The sequence below is a fragment of the Manduca sexta genome, chromosome 25 (assembly GCF_014839805.1).
Source record: "Manduca sexta isolate Smith_Timp_Sample1 chromosome 25, JHU_Msex_v1.0, whole genome shotgun sequence".
Lineage (NCBI taxonomy): Eukaryota > Metazoa > Arthropoda > Insecta > Lepidoptera > Sphingidae > Manduca > Manduca sexta.
Window position 1 is genome coordinate 6,893,646 of NC_051139.1, and position 20,647 is coordinate 6,914,292.

The 20,647-nt window shown below is 33.9% G+C and overlaps 3 protein-coding genes across 6 annotated transcripts in view; 1 reads left to right on the forward strand and 2 right to left on the reverse strand.

Moving 5' to 3' along the window:
- Window positions 1–10,508, reverse strand: part of LOC115441728 (microspherule protein 1) — a 23,539-nt gene extending 13,031 nt beyond the window's left edge. Inside the window, exons 1-7 of one of the 2 annotated variants that reach the window (XM_030166626.2) lie at window positions 10,298–10,508; window positions 9,901–10,231; window positions 9,306–9,524; window positions 7,514–7,670; window positions 6,475–6,586; window positions 6,043–6,196; window positions 5,872–5,967 (exon numbers count right to left, since the gene is read on the reverse strand). In XM_030166626.2, the coding sequence (XP_030022486.2) occupies window positions 5,872–5,967; window positions 6,043–6,196; window positions 6,475–6,586; window positions 7,514–7,670; window positions 9,306–9,524; window positions 9,901–10,231; window positions 10,298–10,401 (1,173 nt within the window). In that variant the 5' untranslated portion in view covers window positions 10,402–10,508. The remainder of the gene's footprint in view (window positions 1–5,871; window positions 5,968–6,042; window positions 6,197–6,474; window positions 6,587–7,513; window positions 7,671–9,305; window positions 9,525–9,900; window positions 10,232–10,297) is intronic. The other variant, XM_030166627.2, reaches the window with a different exon arrangement.
- Window positions 10,499–11,295, forward strand: LOC115441729 (39S ribosomal protein L42, mitochondrial). The gene has a single exon (XM_030166628.2). It carries the CDS (start codon window positions 10,889–10,891, stop codon window positions 11,231–11,233), a length of 345 nt encoding a protein of 114 aa, XP_030022488.1. The 5' UTR covers window positions 10,499–10,888; the 3' UTR covers window positions 11,234–11,295.
- A 1,652-nt stretch (window positions 11,296–12,947) lies between these two features.
- Window positions 12,948–20,343, reverse strand: LOC115441726 (dual specificity protein phosphatase 13). Of its 3 annotated transcripts, none has more exons than XM_030166621.2 (5): window positions 20,151–20,333; window positions 18,874–18,951; window positions 17,144–17,274; window positions 16,090–16,316; window positions 12,948–15,571 (listed from the first exon to the last, which is right to left on the reverse strand). In XM_030166621.2, the coding sequence occupies exons 1-5, from the start codon at window positions 20,166–20,168 to the stop codon at window positions 15,372–15,374; spliced, it is 654 nt and encodes a 217-aa protein (XP_030022481.1). In that variant the 5' UTR covers window positions 20,169–20,333; the 3' UTR covers window positions 12,948–15,371. The 3 variants fall into 3 exon arrangements, with proteins under 3 accessions (XP_030022481.1, XP_030022482.1, XP_030022483.1); XM_030166622.2 differs by lacking the exon at window positions 18,874–18,951 and adding an exon at window positions 19,762–19,815; XM_030166623.2 differs by lacking the exon at window positions 18,874–18,951 and having other exon boundaries at window positions 20,151–20,343.
- Window positions 20,344–20,647: the final 304 nt, after the last annotated feature.

A 20,647-nucleotide genomic window follows, 5' to 3' on the forward strand; every position in this document is an offset into this window, starting at 1 on the left:
CAAAAACGGGGAAAATTATGAGTTTTGAGAGCTTCCGTTGCCTGCGCTGCGTAAACGGTTAAAGTTATGCAACAATGATGTATGACGGGATTGTTTCACTTAAAAAGTTCTAAATAATATAACAAAAGTCCCCCGCTGCATCTGTCTGCCTTAACGTGTTAAACTCAAAAACTACCTAACGTATTAAGATGAAATTTGGTATGGAGACAGTTTGAGACCCTGGGAAGAACATAGGCTCCCGGGAAACTACTATTTTTATAACGGAAAACTTTAGCCTGAATAACTTTATAACGCGGGCGGAGCCGCGAGCAAAAGCTAGTAGTTAATATACAAAAACAAGAAAATTCGAATTAGCGTTAAAAATAAAGTACTTTTTAAGTATAATTGACTAAAATATAGTATGATACTATATACTTTAACACCGGTGAGAACCCTATTTAATTATTCTATTGTGTTTGACTATAAAAGCTTCAAACATTATAAATGGGCAATTGACAAAGATTATTTAATATAATATTTAGATTTTCCTTCCCTGTTGTTGGTAAATATTCTGTTGTTGTAAATAATTATCCTGTTGTCTAAAATTAAACTAACTAAACATAGTACAAAGCAATTTATTATAATTTATTTATTCGGTAATTATGCTCAATTAAATTTAGATTGCGGTACCCCCGAGTTTCGACTCATATACTCCGTAACAAAATATTGATAAGTATGCAAATAGAAAATTCTCAAAAAGTAGCAAAGCTATGAAAACTAAAATACATCAAATCGAGAAAACACGTTGTGTACGCTTGGAAACAATTATGTTATGTGAAGCCACGAGATTTAGCTGGACTGCATAAGGTATACTAGTATTATACTTTTTTGAAATTATGGCTGTCGCTTAATTAAACACAAAAGACAACTAACCACTTAAAAATGCCATTAACTACTCATTACTTAATTAAATTGAATAAAACAATAAAACAGAGGTTTTAAGAAAAAAACAAGGAACACAGTGTTTCGTCGGTTGATAGATATTCTGGTAAAGTATGTTTTTTTTATTACGATATAGAACACAGGGAAATAAAAAAATTCTATGCTAAGTTAAAACCAGAATATTACAATTTAAAATACATTTTTTTTATCAACAATTAAAAATATCTTACATGATAAAATAGCAGTTTTGTTGTTTTTGATATTAATTAAAAAATAAATATAGAAATTTCTCAACATCAGCAGATTCACCGACAATGCTCCGGAGGCGCGAGGAACATTTCATTCCATCATTGAATGACACGTTGTTTTGAATACCGATTTCAGTTGTGATGCCAAAACAATGAACTTGTTTGAAGTGTTGTGTAAACACTCCCACGTTAACATCGAACGAAACATTGTATTTGAGTAACCGCAAGAGAGGATTGTTAGCAGGAAATTATGTTCTCAAAAATACCAGATATCGGCGCAATTATAAAAGTAACTAAACAAAACGATATCTGGGAGTTTTCCTTATTTGTTTTACGCAGCCAGCTTTTTCTGTTTGCGTAATATAAATTATTGTTTGGATTCTGTGTTTTAAGATCTAATATTTATCTTTATCAAGGTGACATAATAGCAAGTTGCGTACCACGTGCGGCCGTAATCTCTCCGCTTTCGAAACCGCCTACGAAGGGATATCAATAGCAGTTCCAGTAAACACAAGAATTTAAAATATAAACTGAGGGTCAATAAAATTTAAGAGGAAAATATTTTGTTTCGAATGACGCTGTAACGATGCTTAAAACTTACCACAGCCTAATAAAATAGCTCCGTCGAATAAAGCAATAACTGGCCATACATTGACAATCCACGTTAATGACGATCAAGATTAAAATAACTGTAAACGCTTGTAACAATATCAGCGACTATCAGCGGGCGTGCGGATTAAAACCAATCTAAATAAGTGGCAACGATAAAGAACGATAGGAACGTCGATAACATCCAAGACAAGCTGCTGTCGGATAAGATACGCACAGTGAAACCACGTACGTCAAGTGTATGGCCACAAAATGTTTTCAATCGAGGTCAATCGATATTCTAATACGGGTTGATAGTGAAATGTATAGATATTTTCCCGGTCAACCTACTCGTGAGCCTCCGACGGTCACCATATCATTAGCCACACGCTCCGTCCTTGACGCCTGTGTCAAGGGTTGACATGAATACCTACATTAGTTTGTTGTCCTTGTCGTTGTCCGGACGATATTGACGACGCGTGTTACGATAAAATTAAAAATACAATCTAAAACTAGGTGTTCGCTTCTATGTCAATGTTATGATCAAAGTTTTTATAAAAACAATAACGTGTGAGTGAAAACAAACGTAAATATTAAAATACATTGACAAGTTAAAGTGATATAAAACCTTTTCTCTGCTTTATTCGTTCATTTTGTGTAGATACATGAACCGAAATCACCAAAAAATGTCATGAGACAAGAGCGGAGAAAAAGGAAAATGTGATCTAAGTGTCGCACCTTAGACCTTACATTTCAATAAAATACTCTACGGCTCGTCTTAAATTATATTTCGTCTAATTGAATAACACTTCATATTATTTTTATCAGATAACCTTACCACTACTTACAAAACAGCACAACGATAATTATTGTAGGTAATAATATACGTTTGACGTCACGCTCTTTCCCACAGAATTAGTTATGGATGTAAAGTGTTAACTGTGAACAAGAATCATGAATGTGTAACTTACACAATTATGTCTTTAATTAGATACAGATGTATCAGTTCATTTTAAAGAGATAATTATACTATTAAAAATTAAAATGTTAACTTACTCCAAAGCTAAATATTATCTGATGTAATAAAAAAGGTAAAATTTATGTTAACATAAAAATATGCATTTTCTTTAATTTTTAATTTTCTCCTCTCTTTGTACATAGAAATCTTGTAAATTACGATGTTCATTTTTATAGCCCGTGTGAGATAATAAAGATACTTTGTATGTATTAAGTGATGTATATAAAAACATTATCGTCAACTTGCCTTTTTTCATAAAAAAAAAAAAAAAACAAATTATGCAACTACAGAAGATTGTACGGCTACTAATTACGTTATTTTTAGGTGTTCGTACCTCAAAAGGTATGCTCGTAGGATCACTTTCGTCCGTCTGTCTCTCTGTGAAGACCCTTTTTCTTAAGTACTCATAGACTTATCAAATTGAAATTTATAACAAATAGTCGAAAGTACGGTCTTTTTCAGCTGTGAAAAAATTAAACTTTTATGTCAATGCGATTAAGAGATATGACTATTTCTATCGTATATTTTCATAAGTTTTGAGTTTTCAAAAAGGAATGTCATGTAGCACATGTAAAAGAAAATTTTGGAAAAGGTAAATATATAATTTAATAAAAAAAAAGGACATTTACTATGACCAACTATTTACGATTGGTCCAATGACTGTGTCGAGGTATCGAAAAGCAACAAGAAGTTTGACAAGTTGAAACTTACATATATATGTATTATACTTATACACCTTCTCCCTTATTCATAGACGTTATTTATCTAAAGACGGAACATCGCTGTGATAATAAGTCCGTTTCTCAGCTTTGTTTATCTGACAGCCAACTAGATTCAAGTTGTATCTCAATATTAGCCAATCACAACGGCACTATGTCTACGCACTGCAAAGACTGCCATGCCATCAGCACTGGGAAACAAACTTGTTATCACAGCAATACTTCGTCCTTAGATAAATAATGTCTATGAATAAGGGGGCTTGCCTACAGGTTTGTATGGAACCCTTAGTGCGTGTGTCCAACTCGCACTTGTCCGGTTTTTTAATCCTTATTAAAGCAACGCTGTAAACAATGCATTACATGAGACCTGAATTCAATGACGTTGGCACACGCAGAATGAACATTGTCCGACCGAACTGACAAAATCCAAGGATGCGACAAGTAAATATTGTAAAGCCAAGTTCGTAACCGGACCTAAATCTTATGCAATAGAAACCCTATTCTTAGTTTGATTCGAGATTTCCTACTCTGAAAGTGACAAAGGACCTGCACATACTAAATTAATATTGGTTTTGTATCTTAACGTATGGAATTATAAATTTATCGATAATATTAAAATAAGTTAGTCTACTGATAATTCATCGAATAGGGATGATGCTATTAAACTCGGTGTTATTATCAGTGACTATTCCGATGGCGTAGATGAATTGTTTACGAGGTTCGACTACCGGCCTATGATCTCGGGATGAAAGCCCGGATCGGGCAACGTGCTATTGGATTTTTCTAATCAGTATTAGCCCAGACTCTGGAATTTGTGCCTCATATAACGATAGACTTGTCCCTTAACACAAACATCCTATGGGAAAGACAAAGAGATCAAACAGAAAAAAGCGGATATAATTAATTGCGCCTCTGCCTGCCTCTTCGGGGATAGAAGCAGTGTGTGTATGTGCTAAAACACTATGTCAGGCGCCGAACAGCCAAACACTAACGTTTTAACTTGTTATAAATCAAGTAATTTACAATGCGTGTACAACACGTACGGTTGTGCGTGTGGTGTCTGTGAATAAGTATACACCAGTCGTCATGACAACGCAAACCACACGCATCGACAAATTAATCTATAGCATGAACAAAAATTGCAGTATTTTTTTTGTCACGGTCTCTTTAATAATAGTATTACAAAATAAAGCTATTTATTCCAGTTTTGTTTATATTCCTTATTTGTAGAGATTATACCAATTTATGAACCTTTATTATTTAGATAATATTGTCATGTCGATTTTACGATGTGCACAGGGAGTAGGGACTATAATTTATAAAAAAAAATAGTTTTTTGCAGCTGACAGCCTCCACAGGCAATTATAAGGATCAAGCAAATAGTCAAATCTCAAACCATGCCAAGCTAAATAAAATTTACAAAAACATTGAACATTTCAAAACACAAAGTATTTCGTTCCAATGTTTGAAAACTAAATACGAAATAAATAAAAAAAGAGCATCGAATAACTCCAAAAAGTAGCGTAATTTTATTTTTATATTACTAAGAATTTTTGATATACTTACATTAAAAAAAAGGAACGTAAACGGAAATTAAAATACTAGTAAACAAAAAATCAAACGAATCAACTGAAACGGATACTGGCAAGAGGGTAAATACTGATGCTGGTCTTCACTCTCAGAAGATTAGGCGAGGTGACGCGAGGGTGCAGCGCCAGCCTTAGCTCTGTCCGGGACGAGCGAGATTATTTACGGCAAGTGGCAACCCTTGCATAGAATACACACGCGCTCCTTCTAATGACGAGTACATATCAAACGAACGAATGTGAGTGGATGATTTCTGGTAATCGAGATTGCGTTCTCGCTCGCCTTCGGTGATTCATTCACACACGCTTGTTCGCGTTCGTTCGCTAGGATTGTACCCGTCATGATAACAAAATGAAGCCACCTTTGAGTTATATATCCACCTGGAGGTGCAAGTGTCACTTCTCCAATAGAAGTGACACTTTAATTTTATTTTTAGAGCTTTTATTAAGCGCGGTATTGATGCACTCCCTTCGCCTCGTATCGCCTCTCCTCGCCTCACCTCACTTGCGCTCCGATTGCACTCGACTTTGTGGCACGATACAAACGACGTAGGGCAGATTTTGAACTGTGGGCTGATCATGTATTTTTTGCAGTCAATTTTTAAAAAAAGAGCGTCTGCAGTTATTTGCCGTAATAATAAGAACATAATTTACTAAATCAGACTTAGTTTAATACTGCATTAACCGACAGTTCTGCCTGTTTCAAGTAGGAAAAGGAAGCGAGTTACATGATCAGTCCCTAGATGATACGGGGAGCAAGTAAGCGAAGGCGAAGAAAGTGGACGTCGTACCTCAGTGAGTCTCATGTTGCCGCCCCAAAAACATGTTACATCGCGGAGCATCTCCTCGCCTAAGTCCTCAGAGAATGGAGGGATATTAGATGATGGCTGATAAAAAAAAACATATGTTGTGCTAACCCGGCATTGTTGAAAATAGGGATTTATTATTCCAAAACATCTTACCTCTCTAGAACGCATGAGATAGCGCACAAGTCGCCCTCTCAGTACTGCGAGTGTGTTTTTATCCAGTTCAATATTACCACCTACGACTGACTGTACGAGGACTTGCCAACGAGACAGCGAATTTTCCAGCAGACGTATGTCTTTTTTCTCAATCCTAAAAAATGTATTTTAATTAGTAACATATATAAATGTCTAAAAATCGTATAATCTTACCCCTATACTACATTTAAGGTCTGCGTCTGCCAGCGCATCCATGATTTTTTTGGTACAGTGAGTGTTTATTAATGAACCATGTACTTGTTAGCTTAACTATTAACTATGAAAATAATTCGGTTCAGTTAAGAGTGAAAAGAGGTTAAAATTCCAATTGTGTCTATTTCTTTATAGTAAGATTTAGTATATATAGTAAATAAAAGTAAGAAATAAGATTACCTGTCGGCCATCTGCATTTCAATATCGATTCCATCCTCCTTATAGTCTGGCAGCTCATTGTCATTTATTGTGTCTTCGGCATCAGAAAATGACATTACGGTGTTTGCACGATCTAAAAGTTACAATTTTGCATTTATATAACGTTTTGATTATACATATAACATTATCCCATGCTTCCACGCGTATACCATGGAAGGTAATTTTTCGAACCTTATATAATGCCTTGTAAGTAATCTATACTATTATATAAAGCTGAAGAGTTTGTTTGTTTGTTTGTTTGTTTGAACGCGCTAATCTCAGGAACTACCGGTCGAAATTGAAAAATTCTTTTTGCGTTGGATAGCCCTTTGTTCGTGGAGTGCTATAGGCTATATATCATCACGCTATACCCAATAGGAGCGGAGCAGTAATGTCTAATCTCAGGAACTACCGGGCCAAACTGAAAAATTCTTTTTGTGTTGAATAGCCCTTTGTTTGTGGAGTGCCCTAAGTTATATATCATCACGCTATGACCAATAGGAGCGGAGCAGTAATGGCTAATCTCAGGAACTATCAGTTTGAACTGAAAAATTTGTTTTGTGTTGGATAGCCCTTTATTTGTGGAGTGATATAAGCTATATATCATCACGCTATGACCAATAGGAGCGGAGCAGTAATGAAACATGTTGCAAAAACGGGGACAATTTATTATTTTTGAGAGCTTCCGTTGCGTGCGCTGCGTAAACGGTTAAAGTTATGCAACAATGATGTATGACGGGATTGTTCCTCTTAAAAAGTTCTAAAAAATATATTATAAAACAAAGTCCCCCGCTGCATCCATCTGCCTGAACGTGTTAAACTCAAAAACTACCCAACATATTAAGAGGAAATTTGTTATGGAGACAGTTTGGGACCCTGGGAAGAACATAGGCTCCCGGGAAACTACTACTTTTATAACGGTAAACTTTAGCCTGAAAAACTTTATAACGCGAGCGGAGCCGCGGGCGAAAGCTAGTATTTAATATGCTTCAAAAGTCAATTGTATCATAAACTAACTTACTCTTTGGCAATGGTTGTACAATCTGATCGGGCAGTAGTTGGTATTGCTTCAGTTGGTGCCAATGTGTCATCAGTGACTTAGCCGTGCGCGAAGGGTAGAACACGTGAGGATGCGCCTCCAATAATTCTTGGAACTTCTCTATCTTCGGATGTGATGTCTGCGGAATTCCATTATTATTTAATAAACAGTTATAATTTTTACAAGACTAAAGCAAATTAAATTTGGCCAGTAAAAACTATTGTAGTGAATAAGAGCTGAGCTAGTACTGTTTCCTTTTCTGGTAAACAGCAGCTTAAAAATGGTATTATCCCAATATTTCAAACAAAATCACAAATATAACATCACATATCTAAACATGTTACTGAAATAAACATCTTCTATTTATGATAAAATGGGAAATCTTTGTAGTATTCAGCAACTATTGTGCTAGCAATATGTGTGTATAGCAAAAGTGAAATCTGCTATAATGTATATTTTACATGATGTGTCATGATTCATCCACTATACTCCAATGCTATTATGCCTATTATACACATGCATGCTAATCAATAATCATATATTATATTACACAATGTGTGCGCAAATTGAAGGCATTGTGTGTTTTTATATACATAATAAGGAAAATGTTTATTTGAAAAGCAATTTATTCGTAACCGCATAATTCTCTGAAAAATGGGGAATACTAGGTCCCAGGAATATAAGCAAGGTGGTAAAATTATAAATCATTCATCAGCTATTGAAGTATATGAACACTGGTGGATCCAAAAAAACATTTTTTTATGCCTGATGGATGATTTATGAAGCTGGGAAGCTAGCATTCACTTTGCATCCAGTTAAAATAATATGGAAATTAATAAAAGGCTGGCATTAATTCTTGGTTCCCTTGTATATGTGCTAGCTGCCTGTGGATTCACCAATGATTATAATAAATTACATCTATTAATTTTATTATTTCTCACCCCTGGATAATCTCCCTTAAGAAAAGTAGCATGAGAAACATTCAAAATTTTGTACAATAAAATAATAATAATGTCTTTGTGAAGCATAAGAATTGGCATCCTCTAACAGATACCTAGATCTTCAACTGACATAACCATTTTTCATTAGTAAGTTTTCATACATAAACATCACGCATTTTATCCCCGAAGGGGTATGCAGAGGCGCCACTAGGGCACCCACTTTTCGCCAAGTATGTTCCGTCCCATGATGTGATAGGGGGCGAGCCTATCGCCATATCGGGCACAAATTCCAGACTCCGGGGCTGATACTGAGCAGAAAAACCCAAATATCACTTTGCCCGACCCGGGATTCGAACCCAGGACCTCAGAGCGCTATTGTACCGGACGTGCAATACAACTACGCCACCGAGGCAGTCATCACAGTTAGTAAGTTTTCATTACTTAAAAAACCCAAATGTTACCAACATTGTGGATATGATGGAATAATATCTATTTACATTTTAGCATTACAAAATCACTGCCTATACAAAGCACATTATCCAGTAACCCTGTAAGTTCACTAAGCATTTGTCTCAAAGAAAAGGTCACCTTTATTGTATTGTTCAAATGATAAAAAATTATCAGCACATGTATCTGAAACATTTCATAGTCATTTTAGATGTAAATTTCAGAATATTTCATTAATAAAGAATATGTATACATTTTTATAATCACCAATATAGAAATCAAAGTGATAATTCTCTATTTTGTACATTACAAGAGAGGCAATACCATTAATTTAGACAGTTCATATTTTATGTTGAATTAAAATAATTATTTTAATATATGCTTACACTTGGGAGTGTTCCGAGTAAGTCTTCTTCAGCTGTGGAATACAGGGCTTGTTGCTGCACAGCTGCCACCAAATCAGGATGCAGGTTCCGCATGGCTGCCACGGCGACACGCGAGATCTCCGCATTGTACAGTAATGCATACCATCGCGACTGCAACTCACTTACTGTGAATCTGCATGAAAACTTCACTCCCCTATGCACTATACGCAAGTCATTCGTCTGAAAATTTAAAATTATCACATTGAATGATTTTATTTCATAATTATTACTATAAACTTTACCAAAATCCTTCATTTATTATCACCATTAAGGTCATATCTCCTACGGCAGAGGGCTTTTAGTTACCCTCCATTAGAATGGGACCAATAAGCCTTATGGTACAAAAATGTTATATGTTATGTTTTACATATATTCCTCCCGTAAGAAACATCTTGGCCAAAATGAAAGAGTTACACTTAAACAGGGTAAAAATAGCCTACTTATCAATATCCTAAATTTAATTTAAATCTGTTCAGTGATTTCTATGTTTACTTCCATCCTTCAAACACTTTAACAATATTTTTTTGTTAATAAGTTGATTAGGATAGAATCATACCTGCTGCACTCCTAATATAAGTGCTAAGTCATCGGTAGGTTTCCAGCGCCCTAAGTCTTTTGTCGACAGTTGACTTAATTGTCCTTTGCGACGAGACTTTTTGCCTGTGCTGCCAGCACCGGACACCTTGCTCGATGCTCTGCGGCGTTCTTGTGTAGGGACAGCTGGCGTCACAGGCGCGCTCGTCGCCACAGGAAACTCAGGCAAGTGACTGGTATACGACTGAGTGCGCACTCGTTTGTCGCCTTTACCAAGCGAAGCTCCCGGAATCCCCAGGCTATACTCGACGAGTTCATCATCGAATCGTCTTCGCTTTATTGATCGAGACGAACTGAAAAGCGTAGATGTCTAAGAAAAATTCATACATAATAAGACATAAGACAGACACTATCCTTACCTTCGACGTTTATTATCATCTCGCGAGTTTTGAAATGGAGATTTTGTGGCCCCAGGATATTCATTGCTGTCTGATGTATTAAATGGTGGAGCTGGAAAATCCATTTATGTATTGCAATACATATACAAGAATGCAATAAAACAACTCTTTACATAAACAAGTAAATCAAGTGACACTGACATTTGCCAGCTAGTATTGCCAACTGTTTTTTGTCGAAATTCAAACTTGATCTATGAGGACAAAAAATTTAAATAAAAATGTCTAAAAAAAAATATAGTTTCAATTAGGTAGCGTCGTAGATATATCTCAAGGTTAGTACAATTTTTTTTAGTTCATTACAATACTTAACCGTCATAAATGTATAACAATATATTAGATATAAAAACTCTTGTTTTACAATGCGGTAGTCGATTATTGATGTTATAATCAATTATCAAAATCATCTTTTTGTGCTCCCCAGTGCTCCTTATTATTGCTGTCATCTAAAAATTGTGGATTGTGAGGTTAGAATTTAGAATTAAAAGTTTTTCATAAATTCAAAACAGAAAAATACATGAATCTGATAGTCTTCTGATTGATACAAATAATAAAATGGCGCTTTCAATTCGTGCCTTAACTTTTAGACCAACACAGGTTATTAGCAGACTGTATAACAAAATAGTTATAACTGACGATGGATCCACTATAGTTGCTCTTCATAGAGATGAAGGATTCCCGTACGAGTATTCACGACCTCTGCCAGAAGAAAAAAAGGATGATAACTCTGTTCTAAGGATGACTGACATTCAAGAAGTTAAGAGAGTGTTTAAAGATATGAAACCAGAAATTGCAAGAAAACAATTATCTTCCATTACATTAACTACAGAACACCGCTGGTTCCCTAGAGCTCGCGACAAGAAGGCAAAGAAAACGCCAATGAACAGACCTTATTTGTAAATATAATCTAATAATAGTATTAATATATAGAATTTAGTGTATTAAAAATTTGATTCATAATATTTTGTTTATTTTATATTTCCATTGTGAGTAAACTTCATAATTAAATTGAAAACTTTAATAATAAAATGATAAGATATAAGTACTATTGGATAAAACTGTTTATATAAAATAACAAATAATAACTACTATTCAGAAAGGAATGTAAGTGAAAGCACTTAATTTGAAATTTACTATTGCAAATTCGAAATATTTAAATAAAGAATCTGAAAATCCAATAGTTCCATGCTAAGTGCAAAAACAGTATGTTAGGGAAACCTTATTTTTACAAGTTCTAAACAAAACACCGTTATTTTGGTAAGTTCCAATGAACCCATCCCATGATGGGTATTTTTTTTAAATTATCTGATGACATAAAAATAAAGATTTTGAGTTTTTTTTGAGATATGGCTTTTTATCTTAGCACGGCAGAATAGTAAACTAATTCAAATAACCTTAAAAACTGTATAAAAGGTATTCTAAGGTCAAAATACAATACAAATAAATTAAAACTGACAGTTATATGACAGTAAATTTGTAAATACTCAGGCATATAGTCATATAATCTCTGTCTACACAGTCATGTAATAGTTTATTTGTCGAATATGAGTTTATCTGACAATTGAAATATCAACCCTAAATTTTTCCTATTTCACTGAATAACTTAGGTATAGAAAGGCAGTAAATGAAAAATGTGTTGTGATTTTTGTTTCAGGAATTTGTTTTTCAATCTTGTACACAGGTTTAATTTCATCTTATGTTCTTACCTTGTAAGAACAACAGTGGTGAATAGTAAAATGATCTAAAAGAGAACCCCAAAACAACATAAAGGTAATTACTTATATGTATAAATGTGGTCTGCAAATTCTTGTAATGAAAATTAGATTTTACATCATTGAAATTAAACTAATTTTCGGATTCTATCGCGGTGCTAGTATTTTATTTTCTCCCGACGTTTCGAAGACTTTGCAGCCTTCATGGTCACGGGGGGGACTGAAGAACCAACCATGAACTGACCATGAAGGCTGCAAAGTCTTCGAAACGTCGGGAGAAAATAAAATACTAGCACCGCGATAGAATCCGAAAATTAGTTTAATTTCAATGTCTAACATTCGCGTAAACATAAGAAATCATTAGATTTTACATCAATTATGTAATTGAAGCTGGCAGAAAACAGATTATATGATCCCTTCACCACTTTTAAAGATTAATAATAAATAACCATAATACATAAAAATCTAAGTAATTGATTTGTTTGACTTGTTAATTACCAGTAAAATGGACTGTAAAAGTTTATAGCTTAAAAGTATGCTGGGTTAGGGTCATTGAATAAAATACAATTTTAATTAAATATCTTTATTTTATGTAAATAAACATTTTGCATGATCGAAATAATCAACAGTGTATAAATAAAACCTTTTGATCATCTAATAGTACTTGGTAAACTATTTCTCAGAAAGTGGATTTAAAAATATCTATGATTTTAATAATATTATTACCAATATTGATGATTATTTCTTCCTGTGTAAATTGTTACTCATAAAAATAAAGTTTTAAATCAGAAAGCAGGTACATCCTTTGACCAGCACACCATGCACCAATACAAATAAATTAATTTCCAAACTGTTCTTACATATTGGTGTCATGGCAGGTTGGAGTAATTTACTATATTATATTGTACTTTAAAATCTGAAAATAAAAGGTATGTCATGGTGGTGTATGTTTTCCAGGTCAAACTATTAATGATACTATGTTGCTCATTATCATAATGAATACAATACTAATAGTTTCTAGCAAGGCTACGATTTACGCAAAAATAATTTTCGAGTGGTATCAAGTAAAAAATATATGATTAATCTTTCCTCACATTTCATATCACATTTGATTTCTTTGGTGCATTTCATTTATAAATACTTGCACACAAACAGTGACTAGTTCAAGAGTCACATGCCTACTATCCTCATCGTCATCGAAACTTTTAGTCAACAAAAATACCAATTATATAAATCATTACAAAAATAAATAATGAGTGATGTGACATCGTAACGAGAACTGATATTTTTCGATGGAATTCTAATCTTCTTATAAAGGATTTTATGTCGCGTTGAATAAGTCAAGACAATATTTTAGAGTACCTACTGGGAAAATCAGCTGTTCATTTAAATTAATTTTTCATTTAAAAAGTATTTTGTAAAATGTTTATAATGAGCTACCAGATGCGGGTCTCGTGATTAGTAACGCAATGTTCATTTTACATAACATTATTTAAACTAATTTATCTAACTGTGTCACACACATTCCTTACATAACACTGATATAAGTCTTGATATAATGAGAATTGAGAATCACAGACCATAACATTCAGACATAACTCAGTACTGTTTACATTTAAGCTAATTTTCTTTATTCGAGTTTCGAACCTTTGCTTTGTTTCGTAGCCGGCTCTTCAACTGCACTACAAAGGCGAACGTGTGTTATAAATGAGTATAATTATTAACTCATCTTTCTTTAACTTTGACAGTTAGATAAATCGTTTCATCGACAGGCATCGTTACGGTGTCACATACATATTGTGTATAAATTTTATTACACAAGATTCAGGTCGCATCTAAAGTTTATCGATATTTATCAATGGATAATAATAATATACACAAAATCAGGTAATACAAAAAAACTCCAAAACTAAAACTCCATTTTGAAATCCCAAAAGTTTGAATTAAAAATAGACATTTGATAGTGACACACATGTGCAGCCAAATGTCACGCGAGTTGGCAACTAGTGCGCGTCGTCGGCGGGCGACAATGTGCGCACGCGCCGTGACACCTGCTGCAAGGTAATGACACAAATGCTAAGCTAAATACCACTACTATGAATAAGCCATCACTCAACGCGTTTGCCAGTCTTGAAGAAAAACTTAACACTATCCACCACAGATCGCCGTGACACCGACGTTATTGCAACATGACAATCACATGACAGTAAGGCTACATAATTGTACTTTAGTTAAATACACTTTGATGATACACTATTAAGTTTGTAACATACATTGGACCTATTGATAGTTCTTAATCTATGTTACGAAATTTACATATTATAAATAATAACAGCAATTGTTCGCTATATGGAAACATGATGGCACGCGCGAATATAACTAAATGTTAAAGTATATCTAATATTTCGTATGTTGATAAAAAATAATACGATGATCACAGAAATACTAGCATGTTTAGTTATAATGTAAGTTTCGTGAGTCTTTAACTTATAGACCTTATAGGTACTTAGTTTAAGATTTCAATAACTATTTACTTAATGATAACAGCATTACATGTTATTCATAGCAATTAATGATGTTTAACCATCGAAACGTCCAACAAGTCATTAACAATGACAATTGAAAACTTAAAATCTAGACCTCGAAACATCTCCACACTATCTGATTTTAGGTTTTTAACTGTGAAATGAAGTACTGTGACGGAAAATTTCGTTTTATTATATTAGAATTATTTTAATTTAGTCTTCGATGTCAAAACAATCCTTAATTTAAGAATGGACATTTGAGAGCACATTAAGTGTCCTGCCAGGAGTCCAAGACATTGCTGATTAGGCATTTCAATGTAGTTGGACGTTTTGATCGTACAACTTAACACTATAATAATAAATATCATTATTTCTATATTTCAAATCGTAAAACTTGTTACGTTTCAACAACACCTATAGAATTTAATTCATGTTATACATTTTAATATTCATTTTCGAAAACGGTTATATCATTTTACATCATACATATAATATTATAAACACCAGCCTCCGACCATGACTACAGCTCGTTCAACTTTGTGGCACAAAAATATAGCCTATTATAAAACATTTTAAAATTTAATAACCAAAAAATAATTCCGAATGATGCTCATATACGTCGAACACTTCAACATGGCAACATTAAAATCGAAGAAAGGACGTAAATTGAGCTTAGTTTAAAATCAATTTGAACGGTAAGTATTAGTAACGGTAACTGTGAGCTCTGTCAAGGCTTCGTACGCGCCGTCCGTATCCAAACTCGAACGGATAGTTGAACAGAGGCTGGGAGGGGGTGTAGGGTCAGCGGACGCGCGTGACGCGCAGCTCCCGGTCGAGCTGCTGCAGCTGGCGCAGGAAGCCCTCGTTGGGGTGGATGTCGCGGCGCGCGCGCACCGTGCCCAGCGCTTCCGTCAGCGACATGCCGCGCTTGATCATCAGGAACGCCAGCGCGCACGTCGCCGACCGCGACACGCCCATCAGGCAGTGCACCAGCACGCGACCTGGCGAGACGCACCTGAACCTCTTATCTCGCTCATCTCTCCTTTATATGCATTACTTTCTACTACTAACGAGCTTCATAATATACATACACGGACGGGACATTTGTTTTTAGACATTTTTTATACGACGTGGTAATCGGGTCGCTCCTGTGCTTTATTAGCACCAAGACTACTAGTAAACGGTACCAACTCGGTCCATAACTTTGTATGGCAAAACTACATCGCATTGAACTATGCCTATCATCTTGGAATAGATGTTGAAATAATACTGCCCAGTAATCACCTAGGCTAGTCCTAGTTGATTTTTAGAACGCTAGTAGGCAACGCTTCTAATGTTCAATGGTCTATATATACTGCTGTTGCTGAACACAAATACAAAATAAAAAACAAATAATAATATAAACTGACTGGGCTATACTACAATGCGCTAGATTAAAAATAGTCGGTTATTTTAGTCCCGCAACTGTAGATATACGAGTAAACAGCACAAAAATAATGTTTTCACATTACAGACATACCTCCGCTAGAAATGCCCTCGTCGATGAAATTAGCAGCTATGTGGAAATACTTCGATATGTCGGTAGTGGGAAGATCCATCAGTTGGAAGCCTTTGTACCGCAGGCCCGGGCAGTCCCGGTAGTACAAATGGTCTGTGTCGACTTGGGTGTAGCGCTTGCCCTCAGCTGTGTTCAGGACGTAGTTAATACCCATCCTCCTCAAAAACGCTTTGTCCTTTGCTGCGACTCTGTATTTGAACATTTATTTCGATTAAAAAAAAATACGCCGTATAAATATACTAAAAATATCTATACTAATATTTAAAGTTGTCTGAACGTGCTAATCTCAGGAACTGCTTAATTTTTTATTATCACTAATAGGAAGCTACATAACTCTTGAGTACTAAATAGTTACTTTATCCCGGGAATATATTTATCCCGAAAAAACTTTATCTTTATCTTCTTCCTTGTCGCCTCCACGGTCTAGTGGCGACATAGTAATTAATTGCTGTAGACCGGGCGGTCACAATTTCATTACGCCCGAGCATGGATTCCATGAAAGTTCAACAGCAGGCAAGAGGCCAGTGGTAAAAAGTAAACCAAATCCATTCTGTGTCATCTTCGACCATGTATTGTATATGCGTAGACATTACATTCGAATGTACTAAGGGCAATGGCATGGCATGTCCTTTCAATTCAATGTTGAATTGCTCTATAAGGACCAAAAGGAGATTTCCTAGTAACTATGTTGGTAACTAGCTGACCCGACAGACGTTGTCCCGTCCTAACTATAAATTTGCAGCGCGCATTCTGTCAATCGCTGACAATTATTTCAAACAATTTGACAGTTATATAAAATTAATATTATCATTAAGTTTTCTTAAATTTTCAAATTTTTCGCGCAATTTTATGAATTTCTTTCATAAGAACGTTCTCCTGACAATAACAAACACAACAACAACAAAAAATATAGTGAAATCGGTCCAGCCGTTCACGCGTCATGGCGTGACCAAAGGAAATTGGGATACATTTTTACATATATAGATCTACAAATCAATCTCATAATCATACGTACGCATCTCCGACATACAGTCCCGGATACACTTCGTTAACATCAGGCGTGGGGTTGTACGTGATGTCCGCGAATGGCCGCGAACGGAACGTCGATAGCGAGCTCAGCACTGACGACGGCGACGAGCCGAAGCTCTGTACACACAAAACTCAAATAAAATACACATTAACCTAATATTTAAGAGTATGTACACATCGTTATTGCCTTGGCTGCACACAATACAATAGGCCCACGTAGCCGTGTCTATTTCGATTCATCTTTTGCATATAGTATCAGAGTATCAACGACTGAGTCACCCAGATCGAAATTAAATTGAAAGATGATCTAGAAACGAAGATGAATTATCTAGTGCCTAAGTATAGGTTGTTTCAAGCTAATTTTATTTTTATTAACTCATGTAACATCATCTATTCTAATAAGTTTATTGACCTTTATCTAATAACAGTTTAAAGTAAATATGACTTATGAATACTTTGACTTAACAAATTTGCTTATCGATTGTTGAATTCTGATGATATCGTGACAAGGCTATATATCGCAAAATCCAAATTGACATAAAATTTCAAGCTACATCAGACCAATGGTTGTTATCGAATCTGATCTGAAATACATTACATTTTTATAAAGAACGACGTTGGACGCGACTGTAAATGTGTAACTAATAGAGTATAATGATTAATATCTATGAAAATACATTGAATAAATTATAATATTTTTTCTATCACAGTAAATGACACAGCGAAATTTCGTTAGTCTAGTACCTAAGTAATACAAGATTATCCTGGTGACTTATCACATTTATTCTATTGCAATGTTTCCAAAATGAATCTCATTGCATTTCGGTTCGCCTGTAATTGCCTAATCGTAAACGCTTCTTGTGACTTCGTACTTCAGACAGTTTTACGACTCGAGCGAGATTATAGTGCTATTCTATTGAGCTGAGGATTAAAATAGATGACCTCATTCAGAAAATATTTTTTCGAATTATTGTAACACCAGTAAGAAATTTTTTCTCTCAGACCGCAGTAAAGCCATGGGTATGTGAGCCTAATGTATACAGTTAGTTCAAAATAAATACCTTTAAGCATCACTCACACCCACCATGTTCCATATTAAAGTACTTACAAAATTCCTTTGTGCTTCAAAACCATTTCTCGTTTTTTTTTCAAATAAAGCAACTATCCTAGGACGTAATAGTTTATACCGAACAATACCAAAATAGGAAACGTTTTTCTATGCAGTGAAATTTTAAAGTACAAGCACTTTAAAAAAAAAACGTAAATAATTTCAATGAGTAATTTATCTAAGAGATTGCATGAAAAACTTTCGCTAATTATAGTTTTCATTTACAAATGATAACTAAAACTTTGTAATTTATATTATTTTTAGAATAATATTTTAAATTACGTTTCAAAAAACTCTCCAAGTGATATTTAGTAACCAAAACATTTTTTTTTTTCAGTATTATATAAAATAAACACATTCACTACTACATCATTAGCTGTAATTATATTTTTGTATTTTATTATTGTAAGCATATTATAAAAGAAATAAAATCATACACTTAGTCATAAATTTCATATATCTAATTAATTAAAATAAATCCTAATGTACTATATTATTAATATAATTCGAACTTGTCAAAACAATCTCGTGTTTATTACATTGAAATTATTTAAATAACAGGACCCGAGGGATTATGATGCATAAACACACAATGCAATGATAAATACCATTAATGTCCGTAGGTAGGTTCCTACGCGCTGCTCATTAGCCGCACAGTAAGAATGAGATCTCGGAAAGAGTGAATACTGTTGATAACAGATAACTATTATAATGAGATGATTAAAGCAGTTAATATTTCATACATACATATTAGCGCCATGTATATGTTGAAATGAGTGATACATAAAGTATTAACTTTCAGACATGATCATATATTCTAAAAAATACCAGGTTGCAAAAATGATAATTATGTAATAGAAAGGAAATCTTAGTACAGAATTTTTCTGATTTATTTATTTAAAATACTTCAGATATTTCATTTTAATAAAATCAAAATTAAATATTTTATTTGTTTGAACAATTTTTCTGGTTTTTATTTTATTTTTCATCATATGAATGTAAATACTCATTTTTAAAGATGTTAATAGAAAAAATGCATACATACAGTAAGTACAAGGAAAGATATAGATATAGAATACACATTTATACAAAAAAAAAATACATGCAGAATAATATATAAAACAGAGAACAAAATAATGGAATACTGATAATTATAACTGGCTGTGGTAATTACTTATAAGGTTATTATTGAGATAGATAAGTTATGCAAAACATTATAGTGGAACACAATAGGAGTTAGTAAGTACAATAACAAGTATATTTGATAATGTTAATGTACAAGTTTGGAGAAGTAATATTGATATTTATAAATAATATAATTTTGTTCTTATTTTATATTTTATTGTAAGCAATGTTGCGAAAAGTCCATAATTCCGTATGGTTTACGTCGCAAGTAATGTTAAATTTATCATTGAAAAAATTCCAATGCGCAATTTTGCTTATTCTTTTTAATAAAACAAAAAATGGTAAAATTCTATGAGCCAAATGTTACATACATCGTAATAAGACACATCTGACACATATCTTCGGGGGCACCGGGAATATAAGTACTGTGGAACAATATTACACATAGAATTGTTATTTTATCTTTTACATGGGTGATGGACATCAAATTCGAGTTTTACACCAAGAGCAACACGTTCTATTATTATTTTTCAAATATAAATAGCATTTCAAGAAGAAAAACGATATCTCGTTATGACCTTGAATGTATGACTAATAATGATGTATAAATAAAACGGCAGATGTTTTATTCTATTTTTAATACTTCAGTATTTGGGACATAAGTAAGAAATATATAAGATATAATTATAAACAGTAAGTGTAATGAAGGCTTAAAAATGGAAATTGAGATGCGACGTAAATAGAAAATAAATTTACTCACCGTGTCTCTATAACTCATGGTAAAAGCTTTTAGCTTCGGTGTATATCGAAAAAAATTCTATTGCAATAAAATGAACTTATATTACTGGTAATAGCTAATGGATATTTTTTAAACTTTGTCGAGGTAGGAAACACCGCACACTCAAAATCGAAATTTATCAACTGCGCGCCATGACAGATAGAGATTTGCGATTTGCAATAGAGATGAGAACCAATTGCTGCAGCCTGTAAGAATCGAAAAAATGTATATAATGTAATTACAGCATATATTGTGTTTTTTTATTTGCAGCCATAACATAAAAGTATAGTGTTTGTATTATTACACATCCTCCTGATGTGCACTGCGTTTAGTTCATAATGATACATGATTATTACATTAACTCTTGGTCTCTCGTGAATCGCCGGCGAGCCAAGACAGCTACATGACATTTGCGTGTGTCACGGGATTATAACCTTATATACTACATATATACTACATAATAAGGTTATTTTTCCGTC

Coding starts and splice junctions, on each gene's coding strand:
- LOC115441729 (XM_030166628.2), top strand. CDS start 10,889: ATGGCGCTTTCAATTCGTGCCTTAACTTTTAGACCAACACAGGTTATT.
- LOC115441726 (XM_030166621.2), bottom strand. Junction 17,275..18,873: donor CCTACCTACGGACATTAATG/GTATTTATCATT, acceptor TTGTGTGTACAG/AGCTTCGGCTCGTCGCCGTC. Junction 15,572..16,089: donor CGAGGGCATTTCTAGCGGAG/GTATGTCTGTAA, acceptor GCGTCTCGCCAG/GTCGCGTGCTGGTGCACTGC.